Here is a 20,579-nt window from a genome sequence, read left to right as displayed (position 1 = left end):
AAAATACAGCAGAGTACAACATAGCATACAGCAGTGTGCCCCCTATTCACACTAACTACAGAACATAGCCACTTGTGAGTATAGAGTCTGGACACAGCATAACCAATTCAGTAGAGTACAGCACAGCATACAGCAGAGTGCCCCCTATACACACTGACTATATAGAGCACAGCCACTTGTGAGTCTGGACACAGCACATCCAATACAGCAGAGTATAGCACAGCATATAGCAGTTTATCCCTACACTGACTATACAGAGTACAGCCGCTTGTAATGTAAATTTGGATTCTAAACACAGGACAGCAGAGTACAGAGCAGCATACAGCTGCAGGCCTTACAGTAAAATTGCACTGAGTCCCTGCAGCGGCATCTTATATAGAATCCAAAACCCACAAGAATCCGACCCCAGGAGGATGATGTTTTGCCTTGAAGTTGAGTCCGAATCTGGCAGGAAGACTCAAGACATTGCTTGAATTGCCTCAGATATCGGAAGTTCAGGCAGGTTCGGATTGCATCTCTCTCTGTATGTATATATATATATAGATATATATATATATATATATATATACACACACACGCAGAATACATGAATAGTTTATTACGTCTCAAACTCCATCATATTACATTTTATTATGCTTTGCTGACTCATTTAAGACCTATGGAGTTAAGTTCACAACTTAAAGATGCAATGTCAGATTATTTCGAATGTATTACCCCCTCTTACAGTCATTTGGCAATCCCCATTATTGATACTTTGTCAGACGAGCCTCTTTGGCACCTAATGACATACTTTGAAACAATGATATTTATGTTAATTAAAAATGTTTCTCCTATGTTAGAGAAACCTTGTAATTAAAACACCCCAGTCTACCACGGGAAACGGTGAAGATGCCAGCGGATGGGATACCGGACGTCAATATACTGACTTCGGAATCCCGACACCCATCAGAATGCTGACACCACCATCCCAAAAAAATCAGAATAATGACATCAGCATCCCAACTGCTGGCATCCTGAAGGTAAGTATCTGGATAAGTATGAGAGTTAGTCCAGGGATGGGAGGTTAGGTTTAAGGATCTCCGTGGTGGGTTAGGTAAGGCACCAACTCGGGAGCATTGGGTTAGGCTGCAGGGAGGAGGGATTAGGGTTAGGCATCACCCAGGAAGGGTCAAGTTTAGGGTGTGGGAAGGGGGGTAGGGTTAGGCACCACCAGGGGGGAGGTTAGGGTTAGGTACCACTGGAGGAGGGTTTAGGTTAGGGGGAGAGGAGGAGGGATAGTCTACTTACAGGCCCCTGTCGGTATGTTGAACATCAGGATGCTGCTGTTGGTCTTCTGACCACTGGCATCCCAACCGCCAGGAAATCATACCGAGACATCTGAGGAACCCATTTGGCTTTGGAGTTAGCCATTGTGTTATCATTCAATTGATGATTTGTTTGCATCTATTTCAAATATCATTTTTGTTTCAAGCATTGGTTTTGTGTAAATACAGTACTATGTTGTTTTGTCCTGTAAACAAAGGTTTCATTATCTCTTCTAGTTCCAACAGAGCACTATGGGGCCGATTTATCAAAGTTTGGCGAGAGATAAAGTATAGTGAAATAAACTACCATCCAATCAGCTCTGGTCACTTTCCAAACACTGGGGCTGATTGAGGTTGGGACGTAATTGCAAAGCTGCACTCAGGATTTTGGGAACAGCGGATGCCTCCCCACCGCCCCTTAAATGCCTCTTACTATCAATCAGGCAGAGGCACAGAAGGGGATGCATGCAATTATGCAGAAACCAATCTGCACACTCACAGAATGGGTCATGCACACACACAGATTTATGCATGCAATGCTAAATCTGCCCCACAGCCTGTAACATGACATTTAGGGGTAAATTTACTAAAGTGAGAGTTTTTAGAAGTGAGTTTTAGAAGAGATGTTGCCCATAGCAACCAATCAGATTCTAGCTATTATATTCTAGAAGGTGCTAGTTAAATGTTAAGGAGAATCTTACTGGTTGCTATGGGCAACATCACTTTTAAAACTCACTTCTAAAAACTCTTACTTTAGTAAATGTACCCCTTAGGATCTTAATGCTTAGTACTTTCTTTCTCTTCACTTTATATTTTGATTGATAATGTGCCTGATATTAGTCACTCATGAATTATATTTGGTCACATATGAAATAGGCCTATCTTTTTCATCCTCTCTTTTTAGAATTTTTTTGTTAGGAATTTGTTACAATAAAATTATTTATGTCTATTCTTAGAACTTAAATTTTTGCCTCCATTATATTCCCTACAGGATATCCTTGGCTTTTTGAAGCTTTAAAAATAACAACCCTAACAAAATTGTGACTAAGGGAGCAATTGTTAAAAATGTTAAGCACAATCAATCTGGAAAAGGCAACTATACTCCCTATTGTCTAAATAGGAATAACCATCAAATGTGCATATTGTACCTGCCAACATTGTTGAGTGACACTGAAATTCGGTACAATAGATAACATCTACTATCCACGTTAGGCTGAGCTACATTTGTTTTAGGTTCTAAAAAACTCGAGCAGTCCCATTTTTCTAGTTGCTATAATTTGAATTACATGAGTTATTGTAATTGTACAAAATGTAATAATACAAAAAAATTACAGTGCATCCCAGATTCCTTCCATTTTAGCATATATGCCCTAACTGTGTGGAGTTTGTATATTCTCCTTGTACTTGCGTGGGTTTCCTCCGGGTGCTACGGTTTCCTCCCACACTCTAAAAATATACTGGTAGGTTAAATGGCTCCCAACAAAAATTAACCCTCATGTGTATGTGTGTGAGTATGTGGTAGGAAATATAGATTGTAAGCACCACTGGGGCAGGGACTGATGTGAATGGCCAAATTTCTCTGTATTGTGCTGTGGAATATGTATAAATAACTAATAATAATAATAATAATAATAATAATAAAAATAATAATATGTAGAAAAGGCATTATTATCATATTGTGCCCCAGATGAAAAGGGCCACATATGGACCTGTGAATTGTCACCATTGAGAACTGTTTGTGTCTGATTTGGAGAGCCCTCCTTTATATTGTTTTAAATTGTAATAATAAAATAGTTATTAGCAGTGGCGTCCCTCCCCGCGGTGACACCCGGTGCGGGGAAGGAAGCCATGCGCGTGACACCTGCCGAAAATGGGCATGGCCTTCAGGAGGGGTTGTCGGGGGCGTAGCCTCACAGGTCGGACCCTCAGAAGGGGTGTGGCCTCGCAGCCCAAACTCGGCCCGTGGCCACGGTAAACAAAATGTATGATACATTATGTGTCAATGGGGTGGTGTCGGTGGGGGGTGCAGGAGGTGCGGGCATGGCCAGTGCCGGCTCCCTCACTGACAGTAGCTGAGTGCTGCACTTAATGCTATGCACCCGGCTCCTGTCACTGAGGGGGATCCTGCACCCCCCATACCCACCTTGTGACGCCACTGGTTATTAGTCCTCCATATTTGAAACTTATTTCATTAACTAAATAAATTTCAGTTCCTCCTTACTACATTTTTACTACTGGTCAGTAAGATGTCAAAAAGGTGAATTCATTTACATCTTTGTAACGGAAACATTTCTTAGAAGGAAAGTTTTAGAGACTAAGGGCTCTATTTACTACAATCCGCATTTGTAATGCAGATTGTAGTGTGATATTACCGACTGAATTTGCATTGGGAATTCAGGCAATATAACAGGGATTTACTACAAATCCCTTGCAGGGACAGAGCTTGCGATAAAGCTCTGTCCCTACGAATCCCCTCCGCAGCCTTATCATGGTATGTTCGCAAAAAATACTGACATGTGCTGACCGGCCGCCGATGCTACCCCCCCGTCGCCATGCCCCGCCCCGTCGCCATGCCCCGCCCTCATCACTAAGCCCCACCCCCCATGATCATGCCCCATCCCCCCCTCTTCTACCCCCCTCTCCCTTAATTACACTTACCTGCAGTTATCAGGCCTCTGGTGATGTCCAGCTGACCGGAGGGAGGACATCACCGGAGCCCTGAACTCCGGTCCCTGGACTCAGGTAAGTTTGGTTTTTTTTATTATTTTTTAGTTTTTTACAGTGAATCAGTGTGTAGTCTGCTTAGACCACACAGCTGATCACTGGGGGCAAGCTCTGGGCTCTGCTCTCCCCATAAGAGCAGAGCAGGAGTCTGGTAACCAGGGGAGACCCTGGATAATGCCACTTCCAGGTGGCATTATTATCACAGGGCTTCCCCGGTATTTTTCACATTTTATTTTTAGTAACTTTGGTCAGATCACATTTCAAATTACAATTATGGGAAATGCATTCTGATTACTAAAAATATGTGATACTTAGGGGTTGGAGTAGAATTTTACTAATTCTACTCCAATTGCCCTGTAGTAACTTTAGGTGAAACTAAAATAATGTGAAAAGGGTGTGAAAACACCCTTTTTCACTTTATTTTAGTAAAAATAATGTTAATAAATAGAGCACGAAGGGCCTGATTAATTAGGGATCACAACTGCGATTACACACGCAGTCGGACGATTGTTGCGTTCTGCCCATGCATATGCATCGCAATGCTCAGGCACGAAGGCTCCACTGCGATCACATTGCAGAGTGGTTGACAGGAAGTGACCGTTTGGGGGTGGTGATGTGGGAGTGGTCAGCAAAACTCAGGCGTGTCAGTGCATTTGAACGTCATTACAGGGGCATATACAAATGAGTTAAAGTGATGGTATATGCAGTGTGAGCATCCACAGGAGCTGTTCCGCATCACCATCGCAACCATCAGTTGCTGTCCTTGGTCAGGGTGTGGAAACTGAAGCTTACTCAGCCTGGCCATCTCCTGGCCAATGGGCGCATATTCTCACTCACCTGACATATGAAGCCGCACTGTGCGTGAGGACACAGGACTCGACATGTGCAGTTCAGGTCCTATGCAGGTGCAGTTTTCCAATAATCTGAACACTGTGTGGTGACACAAAATACCATCTGGACCTTAATCATATCCTAAGAAAGTTAGATTATTTTAAAAACAAAAATTACAAATTATCAGTATGCAGGTTATTTACAGGTGGGAGGGGGTTTACAATTATTGCACTTCAAATGCTTCTTTACAGTATAACTTATTATCTGTTCTCTCTTATTTTATAGGTAACAAAGATCCTGATTCAGAGCCGGACGCTCTGACCAGAGCGCTCGCTCTGAATCAGGGCCCACCTCCATTAATATGGAGCGTCCTCCTGGATGCTCGTATAGCTGTGGGTCACCACCCACAGCATATACGAGCATGCAGGATGATGGCTGCGATGGTCTTGACCATTGCGACCATCGAAACTGCGAGCAAAAGCCTGCGGTTGGGTTTTTCAACCGCAAGGCCAGGAGTGATTTTGTCTCTATCAGAGCCAAAATCACTCCCACTGACATCACTAGTGTTGTCAGTGAGGCCGGCTTCAGATGGTAGGCGTTCCCTTGGGAATGCCTCCATCTGGCTGGCACGCCCCCGGCACGCCCACCAGAGGCGTGCTGTCAGTCACCATCGACAGCACGCCCCCTTTGATGAGACACTCCGAGCGAAGGAAAGTCCTTCGCTCGTCGGGTCTCGCGCATGCGCACGACGGAGCTCCCTCCATCGTGCGCATGTGCAGTGTGGACCATTGACCCACTTGCAAGAGGACAGCCGCTCCCGAATGGGTCTGAATGAGGGCCAATATATCAAGTAAGTAACCTCCACTAATTAAAAAAAAAATCCAATTTACAACTTTGAAAAATGGTAACACTAAGTAAGTATGATTTATTGTAATATGATAGCTTCTAAGGGTATAATGTACACAGATGCTTTTTTTTTTAAATTAATAGTCTGCTTGGTCCCCTTCTGGGATGAACATCAATCCACAGCAGCAGCAGCAGGCCTAGCACTGAATGATTCTTCTGAGGAATCCTGGATAGGGAAGCAGTCACCTAGCCTTAACAAAATGGATTGCATGACTACCTCCGATCATTACTGAGGATATCGCGGCTGACGGTGTTGGTGGTAGAGATTGCAGATGTTGAGATATAGTTGAACTTGATAGAAGGGAGCTAGCACCTGGCAAAACTTTTCAGAAGCTTGCTGCTAGATTGTTAATGTCCCTACCTCTAATTACTGTTTTTTTTTTTTAATGTAAACATGTTATTGGTTGGATGAGAGACCATAGACTTGTGCAGAGGTTTGATGGTACAATAATAACACACCATAAACATATAGAATAATAATATAACAGAACAATACTGTTTCCACTGTGCCATTATACTATAAGAAAGATTCATCCAAAAATGTACATTATGTTGGAAAAAAGAATATGGTAATAAAGAAGAGATAAGAGAAGAAGAAATGTAGTAGTGTAGGTGAAATAGAAATTAAGGAACGTGGGGTGTCTGCCCACAAACAGGAAAGATAAAAAGGGAAGGAAAACAGAGGGCAGTCCGACTCAATTGAACAGTTCCACGAGTCCATTAAGTAGTGAACCTGTCATAAGGAAAGCCTTATCCATGTGAGAGAACAGATATGTAAATATTGAAATAACATAGTAGAGGGGATGGAATTAGTTGATTGTAATCTGAAAAAGTGGGTAATAGGAGGTCACAAGTAATATCATTCATTACTCTGATTCCCTTATGTATGAAGGAAGCTGGACTACATCCAGGCCGGAAGTCAGGGTTGTCAAACAGAGGGATTATTGCACTAGGACATGGAGCAATTTGATATTGAATTTAATAAAATCCCATATATTTAGAGAGTGAGAAATAACGGGATGGTGTAAAGATGTCTTGGGTCGTGTCAATCGAGGGAGCCATAACAATGATGAAACTGAGGACCTCATTCAGAGTCTGTCGATGCGGCCGCACGGTCGTACGCAGCCGATGTTCGCTAAACTGCGCATGCATAAAGTTCGCAATGCGCGAAACTAGCTGTTACGATCAGAAATTACTTTCTCCTTGAACACAGCCAGGTCGTTAGTTTGAGTGACAGAATGAACCGTTTGTGGGTGGTAACAGGGGAAGGTGCTTGAAAACAGGTGAGTGGAGATCCGAACGCAGGCGTGCCTGATTATGCAACCGGCGTTTAATGGGAGTGCATAATTAACAAAGTAGTGTCATGGCACACGTGACATGGTGGTTATTGCACTGACTAGATCGTAGTGCTTAAGAGAGGGTATGGTCAGCCTTAAGCTCTGCGATCAGCTCCAATGGTCACGATTAACCCTTATATCCCAGGAGATGACGTGTGTTGTGATTGAGAAGGGGGCGTGATTTAGTCTTACGACCACTTCTTACCCTCGGTCATTCAGCCAACGATCTTTTAGCGACGCAACTTACGATCACTTCATTTGCATATCCGACCCCTTTCCCCTACAACCGTGCGGCCACAACGACCGACTCTGAATGAGGTCCTGAGTGTAGTTTAAGAGTTTCTGATTTGATTTACACCCAGGCTATCTCTGACTGTAGTTGATTCCATAGCACGCATTGAGCAAGCCTGGTTGCCCAGTAATAAAGTTTTAATTTTGGGACACCCAAAATGCCACTGGATGTCGGTCTTTGTAAAATGTCTCTTCTCACCCTAGGACACTTTTTGGACCAAATAAATTGTGAGGTAATGTGCTGCAAATATTTAAAGTGTTTAGGGGTAACTCTTATCGGCAGGGTTTGTAATAAATATAAAAGTCGGGGGTAATAAATTAATTGCACTGATCCGGCCAATCCATGATATATAATAGCCACTCCAGTTCTTGATATCAGTTTTGAATTGTGCTAACAACTTAGGGTAGTTAGCAGCTAAAAAGCAGATGGTAATTTTTAGCGAGATGAATCCCCAAATAATTAATCTGACGACTATTCCATTTAAAGGGATAAGTACGTTCCAATTCATTTTTGAGGTCTAGAGGGAGATAGAAGTCCAAGACTTCCATTTTCTGTGTGTTAATATAATAGCCAGAAAGGCTGCCATATCGCTCAATCACTTGAAATAAGTAAGGCAGAGTTGGGTCAGCTATGGTGAGCAGTATTGTATGTCATCTGCATATAACACTATTTTATGCTCCTCATTACCCACTTTAACCCCTTTTATATGTGGATTGACCCAGATTCATGCCGCTAAAGGCTCTATTTGTGGGGCAAAAATTAATGGGGTCAAAGTGCACCCTTGTCTAGTGCAATTGGAAATAGTAAATGGGAAAGATGCCAACCCATTGCCTAATACCAATTTCAGGATCATAGGTAATGTCTCATGAATACCTTAACTTGAGCTTAGTGATTAGTCTTGATGCTTTTTGTTGTCTAATTAAGTTTGCTTACCAGAACACAGTCAGCCTTGTCATAAAATTTTTGCTGCAATTTTTTCAAAGTATTGGCTGAGAATCTTGACAGGATGGTATTTAAAAGACCCTTGAGAGTTTCTATCCTAGCAAGCAAAGTAGAGGAAGGGTGTTGTTTGTGTTGAGATTAGAGTTAAGAGATCTCAATTTCCAGGGAAGAGACCTCTTTGTGTGCTCTCTTTCTAAGAAATGTGGCTTTGCCAATTAGTCTGCCAATTATCATGGCCTTATGAGCCTCCCAAATGATTCCTTGAGAAATATCTTCAGGAGAGTTAATCTCAAAGTAATCTGAGATAGCAGATATAATTTCAAGAAGGGTAAAAGGGTCTAATAATAATGTATCATCCAGCCACCATCCGTGCTTTGTGTTGGGGATGAAACAAGTCAATCTGAATGTAATCCCTGCATGGTCTGTTTAGGAGAATGGTGTGATACCTGCCGGAGGTACCATTGAAGCCAGGGATCGGGAAACTAGAATGATATCTATTTTGGAGTAACATTGGTGTTGGCTGAAATATGGGTATAATCTGTAGACGTGGAGTTTTTCAAACACCAGGAATCTAATAGAGATAATCTATGAAGGCCATTACACAGAATGCAGGAAATACAAGGAAAAACATGTGGGTGTAGCTTGAGGGTGAACAGTCTTATCTAAAGAAACAGCAAAATTCAAGTAAGGAAAAAGTGAGCAGAGGAACCTACCCTTTGTTTCAATTAACCCAGATTTAAATATCTCGATCAATACATAGTGACCCAGCAGCCTTATCAGGAACATTTTAACTAGCACTTTTTCTTACTTTATACACTATGGACCTCATTCAGAGTAGATTGCTTGCTGCAAGCGATCGCTCTGAATGAGGGCGGCCACTTACTTTTTTAAGTGCCGCCTTCTGGTCAATCGCTAGGCTGTGGGACACCGTTAACATTAACATTAACCGTTAACATTAATTGAGAGAATTTTTAGTGCCATGAGGAGGGAGGAAGGGACATCATTTGAAGTATAGAACAACTAAAATTGACAGAAGAAACTAAGGAGGTCCAGTTGAGTTGGAATGGTGGGAAAAGAAGAAGGGTATAGGGGACAGGAAAGAAAAAGATGGCACAGAAAGAAAGGAAAAGAAAAAAGGAGGCCAAAACCCTGAAAGAGATAGACCCTAAAAAAGAGATCAAAGTTGATGAAATTAGTAGATGAGGATGGTTGGGGTTATGGTAAGATTTGTGACCAGGGATGTGAAAAGCCTGGAGCCCAACAGTTTGATTAGTAATGTCAAAGGATACTTGAAATATGGATGGATCCGTATTAATGCAATGCACATATCAATATGGGAATGGGGGGATGATGCTGGGAAACCTCTAAAATATAATGGAAAATGCTTCTAAAACCCAGGAGGGGGGTTAAGTAATGGTAGATCATTGAAATATAAACATTCAGACTACAACTGAGCATAAGAGTGAAAGATAAAGCAATTCAACTTCATGGGTGATAGACTAACATCCGCCACTTAAATATAAGTCAATAAACAGTCAATAAACAGAGAACAATAATATTATTTATTGAACATTTCTGAAAAGGAAATATAACAAAAACTGACCATAACAATAGGCTAGTATAGCCGTGCTGAGTAGCGCCACAATCAGTGCATCGACCAGAACAGCAGCACCTAAACATCAAACTAAAAATAGACCATAAACATTTCAATTGAACTAAATGCATATGGGTAAGTATAATTCTTCAATCTGCATTTGGGCAGAGTGTAACAAGTCCCTAACTAATAGGGAACCATCAGTCAATTGAGGATAGAACTGAAAACATTTGAGAATATTGTCCCAATGGGTGTAAAAATAGAAACTATTTCAAAACAAGTGTTGTGAGGGTTCAAAGTGGAAAATAATTGCTATCTTGGTGTCTGAAAATAGTAGACAATTCAGCAGGTGGGGGTCTAAATCATTTCAGCTTAGGAGAACCAGTAGGTGCTGTTGACCCAGATGGTTCTGGTAGGATGCCCAAGGTTTCTAAAATCTTTGGCCTTGTTGTATTGTTTTAGCAGAGTAATTTGTATTGTTCGCTAGCACTTGCAGTTCAAATGGGAAATTCCAACAATATTTGACGTTATTTTGCCTGAGCACCATAGCAAAAGGCTGTAGATCCCTACATTTTTGGATAGCAGATGGTGCAATGTTTTGAAAAATGTGGATGTGCATATCTTGGTAATCTATAATGGGAGTGTCTCAGATTGACGCAATATTTTTTCTGTAGTATGGAAATAGTGCAACCTGATAATTACATTTCTTGGTTGGTTTGGACCTTAGTGCTCAATGTGCCCAATCAAATAAAAGGTCATTCTCCAAGCTAAGTAAGATATGCTTAAAGAGGTCCTGCAGAAAAGTAGGCAATGTTGGAGGAACAACTGTCTCAGGTATGTTCCTAATTCGAAGATTGTTTCTTCACAATCTATTTTCTAAGTCCTCTTGTTTTTCTTTGAGGTCATTGATTTTGTTTCTAAGTAAGGTGAGCTCTCTTACCACAGCTCCTTGATAGTGACAGAGGTCATCGGTTTTGGTTTCCAGAGCTTCTGTTCTAGTGCCCAGAGCAGTAATCTCAGATTTGGAGTCATCAACCACTCGTTTTACTTCTTTGTTAAAATGTGATCTTGATGCCAACCACCAAAGTGGTAATAACAGTATGTATATTCAGATCAATGGGGCTAGATTGTCCAGTTGATTGTGAAAATGGCTTAGGTTGAGTTGTGAACATACTTGGCATGGTGGCCACAGATGATTTCTGACCTCTATGAGACATGATATTATGAAGTTATAAAAGTGTCCCAAATGGACATCTGTGCAGATATAGGAGAGTTAGTAAGCAAAAGCTATTAGGTACAGATCCACAGTGCGGGTTTAGAGTAAAGAGGGCCCAATTTAAATAGAGCTCATGCCATCATGGATGGTGTGATATTATAGACAGGTCATAATTGTTATAAGTTGGGAGGAGGGTTGTGTTGAACAGTTGTGGTATTATACAATAAAATCTATTGTATACAATACACAAGCAGCAGTAAAAAATAACAGATTGAGCAGCCTGTAATAAGTAATGTGCTGAAGGCCTCTAGTGGGGATTATGGTATTGCAGCCAGTGTCTGAGATAGTACACCACAAGCTGCCCTCCTGGACCAGACAACAGACACAGCTGCCAGTGGGGAGTTGGGTGCTGTGAGACTGCTGCTGGGAATCCTGAGCTTCTGTTCCAAAGCCATAGATGGAGGAAGTGGAGACCAAGAAGCCAGAAGCCCTTACCACCAGGGGCCCGAACAGGGGATCAGCAGAAAGCCAGCTGGTATCTTGAAGGCAGTGGCCATACAACAGGGGTCTGGATGGCATGGCTGAGGGAGGACAGGCTTTGGCCTCTCCTGTGGAGGGGAGAGGAGGGTGCACCATTGGTCTCCAAAGACGCCTCTTGCTGATGTCCTTGAGGTGGCAGTGGTCACACGGCAGGGGTGTAGACCACGGGGCTGAGGGAGTCCAGGCACCTGCTGCAGCTGCCACTGCAGAGGGGTGGGGAGGGTGTACCTCTGATCTCCAAAAATGACTGGAGGTAGAGCCAAGGGCAGGGAGACCAGCCATCCCACTCATACAGATGCCTATAGCAGGAAGGCCCTGTCAGCAGTACAGCAGGTAGAGGGAGCTGGGAGCAGGGAAATGGTGCTGGGGAGCATCCAAGGAAGGCCCTTGTAATCAGCAGGTCTCGTCCGGGTCAACAGTGTGTCTGGAGCTCCCTCAACTTGCTCAGCAGGCTGTCCAGGTATCCAGCAGACCAGCAGGCATAGGGTGAAGAGGGTTCAGGTACACTGGAGGCAGCGGAGAACTCACTTTATAGGGAGCAAGCATGGAGCTCTGGGAAAAATGGCCACCATCTTAAGCCACCAAGCCATGCCTCCATAATGCACATATGTTTAACCCAGTGCTTTAGAAGCATAATAACTGTCATAAAACATGAAACACAGGGCAAAGATTATGTGTCCTCTACCTCTCCTCTATGCTCACATTGAGTCTTACTGTGGTTTTACAAATGCTACAGAAGGCTTGACAATTGTTGTTAGAATTTGGTTAAAAATAATTCCACACATAAGAGGTGGATTTGTTGGTCATATGCCCAGGCATGACAATGGCTTACTTCTTATCATTGCCAAGAGCAGCTTCCACTAGTGCCTAACTTACACAAACAACATCCTCATTCTTAACATCCTCATTAGTGCCGGCATCAGCAACACAAATATCCTCCTCATCCTCTTCAACTTCCTTGGTGGCATCCTCAATTTCTTTGTCATCACCTATATTTGTGCTGCTCATCCCCACATTTTCAGAGAGAGCAGAAATGGTGGAAGGTTGCTTCTGTCAGAGTACAACAGTATCAGAAAGGTCAGGCTCACACATAGCACTCGTGGACACACTTAGGGCAAAATTTACTAAGCGGTGGTTTGACAGTGGTTTCTATTCTATTCTAAACCCCTGCGGTTTGGTGGCGGTTTCTATTCTATTCTAAATGACAGCCCTGTGCTATTCTATTCTAAAATGTGTTTTGATGGCAGTTTTGCAGTGGTTTTGCTATCTGCAGATTTACTAAGGCCAAATCCGCTGCAAAACTGCCATCAAAACACATTTTAGAATAGAATAGAACAGGGCTGTCATTTAGAATAAAATAGAAACCGCCACCAAACCCCCTGGGTTTAGAATAGAATAGAAACCACCACCAAACCGCCGGGGTTTAGAATAGAATAGAAACCGCCGTCAAACCACCGCTTAGTAAATTTTGCCCTCAGACTCTAATCAGGGATTTGTGACATCTCTGTTTCTGAATGCGCAGCTTGTTCTACTGCCTTTGTTGTTTTCATTTATTTACGCAACTTCTAGCCTCTGAGTGAAAAGGTCTTGCAATGTCATGAGAGACAGAGGAAGATGCCTCACTGACACTTGTACAACCACCATTCATAAATAAATGCCAAGGCCTCAGTCTTTCCTTGCAACTGCATGTGGTGAATGGCATGTTGGCAATTTTATGTCTTTCTGCACCACACTTTCCCTTGATTAGATGTGTTTTTTTCTTTAGTACTGTATACTGTTTTTTTATTTTAGCTGCCCCTCTTTGCCCTTGAGCAGTGGCTTTAGTAGATGATGTTGCAGGGATAGCATTGCCATCATGACTGGTGGCAGCAGCTGCAGCGACAGTATTTGATAGCTCTTCTCTAAACTAATCATTATCCGCTTTTCTATTTGCAGATCACTGCGTGGAGTCACAGGGCTTATATATGCACATGTACAAAGTGCAGAGTGGTAAAGCACACCAAACAGTACAAACAAAATATCTACAGTATATGTTTTATTTTTATTTTTTGGACTTACAACTCAGGGCCTGATTCAGAGCTGGACGCTCTGAATGAGGGCCCGCTCTGAATCAGGGTGTTTTTGTTTTTTTTGGTAACGGCCTCTTGGATGCTCGCATAGCTGTGGGTTACCACCCACAGCTTATGCGAGCATCCATGATGCGACAAGACCCTTCCGGTAGGGTCTCATCTACCGCAAGCCCTGGAGTGCTTTTGGCTCTATCAGAGCCAAAAGCACTCCCACTGACATCACTAGTGATGTCAGTGGGGCCGGCCCCAGGCGGTAGGCGTTCCCATGGGAACGCCTCCATCTGGGCAGCCACACCCTCAGCACACCCACCAAAGGGGGCGTGCTGTCACTCACCATCGACAGCACGCCCCCTTTGGTGCGAGACCCATAGCGACGGCTTGGCCATCGCTTTTCGGGTCTCGCGCATGCGCACAATGGAGGTGCCTCCATCGTACGCATGCGCATTTGGGCAACATCAACCCACTTGCGAGTGCTCAGCGCTCGCGAGTGGGTCTGAATCAGGCCCTCAGTTCAAACTGTGTGGAGTCACAGAGCTTAAATATGCACATGATCAAAGTGCACTAGTGTAAAGCACACCAAACAGTACTAATAATAGAAAATATAATATCTTTAGTTTTTCACTTTGTAGCGCAATTCTAACTGCAATTTTAAAGGGATTTTATTTTTATGTAGGTGAATAATAACTCACAGGGCTCCAGCGCACACAGGTATTACAAATGTGAAATAATCAATTTTTTTACTTTTTTAAACTTTGTTTTACTTTTTTCACAACTGACAGTTACAATACACAATGTAGGTCTGCTTGTGAACAGTCACTTTAGATGGATTCAACACAGTAAATTTACAGCAGAGTATAGCACATCATACAGCAGTGTGCCCCTGACCTATACACACTGATTATACAAAGCACAGCCACTTGTTATGAGTCTGGGATCTTGACACAGCTCAGCCAATTTATGGCAGAGTCCAGCACAGCATACAGTAGTGTGCCCCTATACACACTCAATATACAGAGCACAGCCACTTGTGAATCTGGAGTCTGGCACAGCACAGCCAATACAGCAGAGTACAGCACAGCATACAACAGTGTGCCCCCTATACACACTGGCTGTAGAGAACAAAGCCACTTGTGAGTCTGGAATTTGGACACAGCATAGTCAAAATAGCAGAGTACAGTGCAGCATTCAGCAGCATGCCCCTAATACACACTGACTATATAGAACACAGCCACTTGTGAGTCTGGACACAGCACAGCCAATACAACAGAGTACAGAACAGCATACAGCAATGTGCCCCATATACACACTGACTATACAGAACACAGCCACTTGAGAGTCTGGACTCTGGACAAAGCATAGCCAATACAGCAGAGTAAAGTGCATCATTCAGCTGCCTACTCCCTATACACACAGTCTATACAGTACAGCTGCTTTTGAGTCAAGAGTTTTGAAATAGCTTATCCAATTTATAGCAGAGTAATACAGAAGTATGCCCCTATACACACTGACTATACAGAGCACAGCCAATTGTGAGTCTGGACACAGCACAGCCAATTGAGCAAAGTACAATACAGCATAAAGCAGTGTGCCCTCTATACACACTGACTATACAGAGCACAGCCACTTCTGTGTCTGGACACAGCATAGCAAATTCAGCAGAGAACAATGCAGCATATAGTAGTGTGCCCCTATATTGACTATACAGAGTACAGCCACTTGCATGTCTGGAGTCTGGACAGAACACAGCCAGTACAGTAGAGTACAGTGCAGCATACAGCAGCGTGCCTTACAATAAAATGGTGCAGAACACTGCAGAGGCATCTTATATAGAATCCAAAACCAGCAAGAATCTGACGCTGGGAGGCTGGCGGGAAGACCCAAACTGCCACTTGGGTTGCCTCAGACTGTGGAAGTTCGGGCAGGTTTGGATTGCAGGTAATCCAAACTGCTGATCTCATATATATATATATATATAATATCTTTCTCTCTCTCTCTCTCTCTCTCTCTCTCTCTATATATATATATATATATATATATATATATTTACACTAGGGATGTGCAGGCTCGGATAGGTTCGAGTTTGCACGTGGAGTTCGGATTTTTCCCTCCAAAAAAACGGAACTCAGATCGAGGCAAAACGTCATCTTACATGGACGAACATCATCATTCCTGGTCTTTTGTCCAGGAATGATGATGTTCGTCCATGCAAGATGACGTTTTGCCTCGTTCTGAGTTCCGTTTTTTTGGAGGGAAAAATCCGAACTCCACGTGCAAACTCGAACCTATCCGAGCCTGCACATCCCTAATTTACACACAGAATAACTGAATAGTTTATTATGTTTCAAACTCCAGCATAGGCTTTGCTGAATTATTGAAGACCTGTGGAGTTAAAGTTCACAACTTAAAGATCCAGTGTCAGAATATTTCAAATGTATTACCCCTTCTTGCAGTCGTTTGGCAATCCCCAATATTGATACTTTGTCAGATGAACCTCTTTAGCACCTACTGATACACTATGGAAGAGTAATACTTATTTTGTTTTTAAATGTTTCTCTTATGTTAGAAAAACCTTGAAATGACAACACCCCAATTTACCACATCTGAAGAACCCATTTGGCTTTGGAGTTAGCCATGGTATAATCATTCAATTGATGATTTGTTTGCATCTATTTCAGAAAGAATTTTTGTTTCAAGCTTTGTTCTTGTGTAAATACAGTATTATGTTAGCTTTTCTTGTAAGCAAAGAATTTATCAGTTGCGTCCCTCCCCATGGTGTCACTCGGTGAGGGGAGGGATGCTCTGCTGCCAAAAGAGGTAGTGCCTTTGTGGACATGGGGGCTTGGCCATTTGGGAAGGGGGCATGGTCTCACAGCCTGAACCCCCATGGTTCCGTGCGTCTTACTGGGGGGTGTGTAGGAGGTAAGGACTGCTGTGTATAGTGCCGGCTCCCTCACAGTGTCATGAGCTAAGTGCTGCACTTAATGCTACAATGCATCATTCAGCTCCTGTCACTGAAGGGGAGTTTGCACCCGGGTACAGCCCGCACCCCCCCTGCACCTTCCTAGTGACGCCACTAAGTTTCATTATTTCATCTAGTTCCAACAGAGCACTATGGGGCAGATTTATAAAAGCTTGGAGATAGATAAATGATAGAGCAATAAACTACCAACTAATCAGCTCCTGTCACTTTCCAAACACAGGGGCTGATTCAGGTTGGGACGGAGTTTCAAAGCTGCACACAGGCAGCTTTGCAATTCCATCACTGTAAATATGCAAATGTAGCAGGAGGTGTTTTACACCCCCTGCTGCATTTGCAATCCCAGCACTGCGAGGTTGCAGGCTGGAGTCACTATCGCAACTATGAATGGTCGATGGTCATGATGGTGGATGGCGTCGGACCACGAGCCAGCTGAGTAAGCCTCAGCTTACTCATACTGGCTGGCTTGCGAGGCCAGGAGACCCTGGCCTTGCCACTCCTGGAAAAAGGGGCAGACACGCCCCCGTTTCTGGGAACGGTGGCCACTACCTCTCCGCCCCGCCCCTAAAATGCCTCTGCCTGTCAATCAGGCAGAGGCACAGAAGGGGTTGCTTGCGATTACAGAGGACCCATTCTTCACACTCGCAGAATGAGTCCTACACACGCTCAGATTCCCGATAGTCGGGAATCGGCGTTCAGCATTGTACTTGCTTGCAATGCTGAATCAGCCCCACAGCCTGTCACATGACATTTAGGAGCTTATTGCTTGGTACTTTATCTCTTTTCACTTTATCTCTCTCCAAGTTTTGCTTGATAATGTGCCTGATATTAGTCGCTCATCATGAATTATATTTGGTCACATATGAAATAGGCCTATCTTTTTCATCCTCTCTTTAGAACTTTTTTGTTCATTTTATGTCTATTCTTAGAACTTCACATTATGCCTCCATTATATTCCCTACAGCAAAGATTTTCAACCCTTTTCAACTTGAGGCACACAGCACAAGATTTTAAAATTGCCAAGGCACACCATCCGGCAATGCGGCCTTTGCGACCAATGAAAAAACACACTACATTGGCCCCAGAGAAATAAAACACACTTCATTAGCCTCTGCAGGAATAAAACACATATACATTGGCCTCTGTAGGAATAAAACACAATACATTGGCCTCCACAGGAATAAAACACACATACATTGGCCTCCACAGGAATAAAACACACATACATTGGCCTCCGTAGGAATAAAACACTCAAACATTGGCCTCTGCAGGAATAAAACACACATACATTGGCCTCCGTAAGAATAAAACACACTACATTGGCCTCCACAGGAATAAAACACACATACATTGGCCTCCGCAGGAATAATACACACATACTTTTGCCTCCGTAGGAATAAAACACACATACATTGGCCCCTACAGGAATAAAACACATACATTGCCCCCCAGAAAAAAATATAACATTGGCTGGCCCCCTCAGAAAAAAAAAAAACCATTGCCCCCAAAGGAAAAATAATTACATTGGCTGGCCACACAGAATAATTATAAACCACATTGTTCTCCACACAAAAAAAATCACTGGCTGACCCCTACAGAAAAAACCCACATTGCTCCCTCATTGACCTTCCCCCCCAAAAAAACAGCAAGTCACATTGCCTCACACATGAATAAATTAAATTTTTTTGGGCACCTATCTGTGCCTCATCAGCTGACAGTGCAGAGCTGTCAGCACAACAGACTGCGTTCCAGCGGGTGGAGCCGGTGGGATGACTGGCAGGCTGAGTGGGCAGAGTGGGAGGGATGACTGGCTGACTGAGCATGCAGGCATAACCTGTGATGTCACCCCACCGTGCGTACAGAGGTTACGGCCCGGGCGTGCCTGAGCTTCCCAGAAGAGCTCAGCGGCAGCGCTACCCGGGCCGCACTGATTACACTGAAACAATCTGATCAGCGGCGGCACACTAAATAACCGCCGGTGGCACACTGGTGTGCCACGGCACAGCGGTTGAAAACTGCTGGTATATATGTATGTATGTTTAAACACACACATGCAAATATATATATATGTATACGGTATGTATATGAACTTCAAAAAAGCGGGACTCCTCAATATGTGCAAACACTGCAATAAATACCTAAAATCTGGTGCCTTCCAGTTTGCTGTACACAAGGTGCAGAGAAATTTATAATATATCCATAATGGCGGCACTCAGGAAAAAAGACAGACTCGCGGGGTGAGTGACCAACTTTTCAATGCTGTATTGGGTCATGCATTTTTGTCAGGGTGCAAGATACAAGTGAATACAAGATAACTTACCTAAATATCTGTACGACCGTCCTTGTCACCGCCCACTGCTCACAATGACTCCAAACAATGATGTCATAGTGATGCGTCTGGCCTGGTCACTGAGAGAACCACACCCTGTGACAAAGCTGGCCAATAGTGGAGATGCTGGTTGCTAGGTAGCCAGAACAGCTGGGTACACAAACGAAGAAACAACAAGACAGATCACATGTATTGAAAGGTGATGCTGGTTGCTAAACTACCAAATCAACAACATAAATAAACAAAAGTATATATATATATATATATATATATATATTTATATATATATATATATATTTATATATATATATATATATATATATACATACAAACAATCAACACAAACAAGCTGTGGCACTCGGAGACTTGTATAAATGGCAAATTTGTATTACATACACAGTTGCAACACCACCAACATTTCGGGATGCACCTGTCCCTTTGTCAAGGTACAAACATGTTGATCGTCTACATGGATTTTTCCTTGAAGGCACCGGAGTTGATGAACATTTGACAGGTGAGTGCCAATCCAAGTGGGAGTTTATATATATATATATATATATATATATATATTAAAAAACCCCATAAAAAACCTACGTTTGCCACTGATTATAATATTTTGGTGGTTGAAGCTTTCTCAGGACGTAAGATTATGTCTGTGAAATCTGAAATTCTACCAGTAGGTAGAGCTCCTGTTGCATAGTCATTTATTCAACAGTTTGCTGTTTATTGCTATCCTCATCTTTTAAATATTTAGGCACATTCATTCCTTTTAGATTGGTAGATTTATGCAAATCCAATTTCCCCCCCTTATTGCATAAGATTAGTAAACAATTAGAGGACTGGACTAATTTGCCTTTGTCTCTATTGGGCCAAGCGACTGTTTTAAAAAAGCATCATATTCCTTAAACTGTACTATATCATCCACATGATACCACTACGATTATCTAACACAGAATAAATGCCCTATCAGCAGTTTACATTAGCACATAAACTTATGCATATATAAACAAACACTTCTCAATATAAACTTATACTAATAATAACGGCACAGAGATATAAAGTATGTGGCATTTAAACTGGTTGGCCTTTTTATTAATTATCATTCAATCAATAACTTAACTATGGTGGTGACTGAAAGAAACATCAGCCATCAGAGGTTAGTAACTACCCAATCAGATGACTAGTAAAACTTGCAGAGCCAATAGCCAACCCAGCAAGTCCATAGCTCACATAATTCTCCCTCATACCTTCAAAAGCCTGGTATGGACAAACAGCCAAAATCTGTTCACTGGCCTCCCAGCTGCAGTTCTTTACCACCCAATGCCAAAGAAAAATAAAATAAAAAAGATGACATCAAAAATAAGGGGTAGAAGAAACTGAAAAGAGGCAGCTTCCTGCCTGTATATGCCCTAAGTAAACTGTAGCTCCTCCTATAACCCTTGGCTACACAAAACCCTTAAGCTGCATACACATGAAAAGATTTTCTGTCCAACCATCCAACTAGTTGATTGGTTGGAA

At 42.7% G+C, this 20,579-nt stretch overlaps 1 protein-coding gene across 1 annotated transcript in view; it reads right to left on the bottom strand.

Moving 5' to 3' along the window:
* Positions 1–8,480: 8,480 nt before the first annotated feature.
* The window catches only part of LOC148538919 (pancreatic secretory granule membrane major glycoprotein GP2-like), a 188,314-nt gene continuing 176,215 nt past the window's right edge, over positions 8,481–20,579 (bottom strand). Inside the window, exon 12 of the mRNA XM_088452095.1 lies at positions 8,481–8,635. Within this exon, the coding sequence (XP_088308221.1) occupies positions 8,481–8,635 (155 nt within the window). The remainder of the gene's footprint in view (positions 8,636–20,579) is intronic.

Source organism: Taudactylus pleione, unplaced genomic scaffold, assembly GCF_031769625.1.
Source record: "Taudactylus pleione unplaced genomic scaffold, aTauple2 ptg000032l, whole genome shotgun sequence".
Lineage (NCBI taxonomy): Eukaryota > Metazoa > Chordata > Amphibia > Anura > Myobatrachidae > Taudactylus > Taudactylus pleione.
Note: the sequence above shows the minus strand (reverse complement) of the source record. Positions and strands in the feature narration are given on the sequence as shown.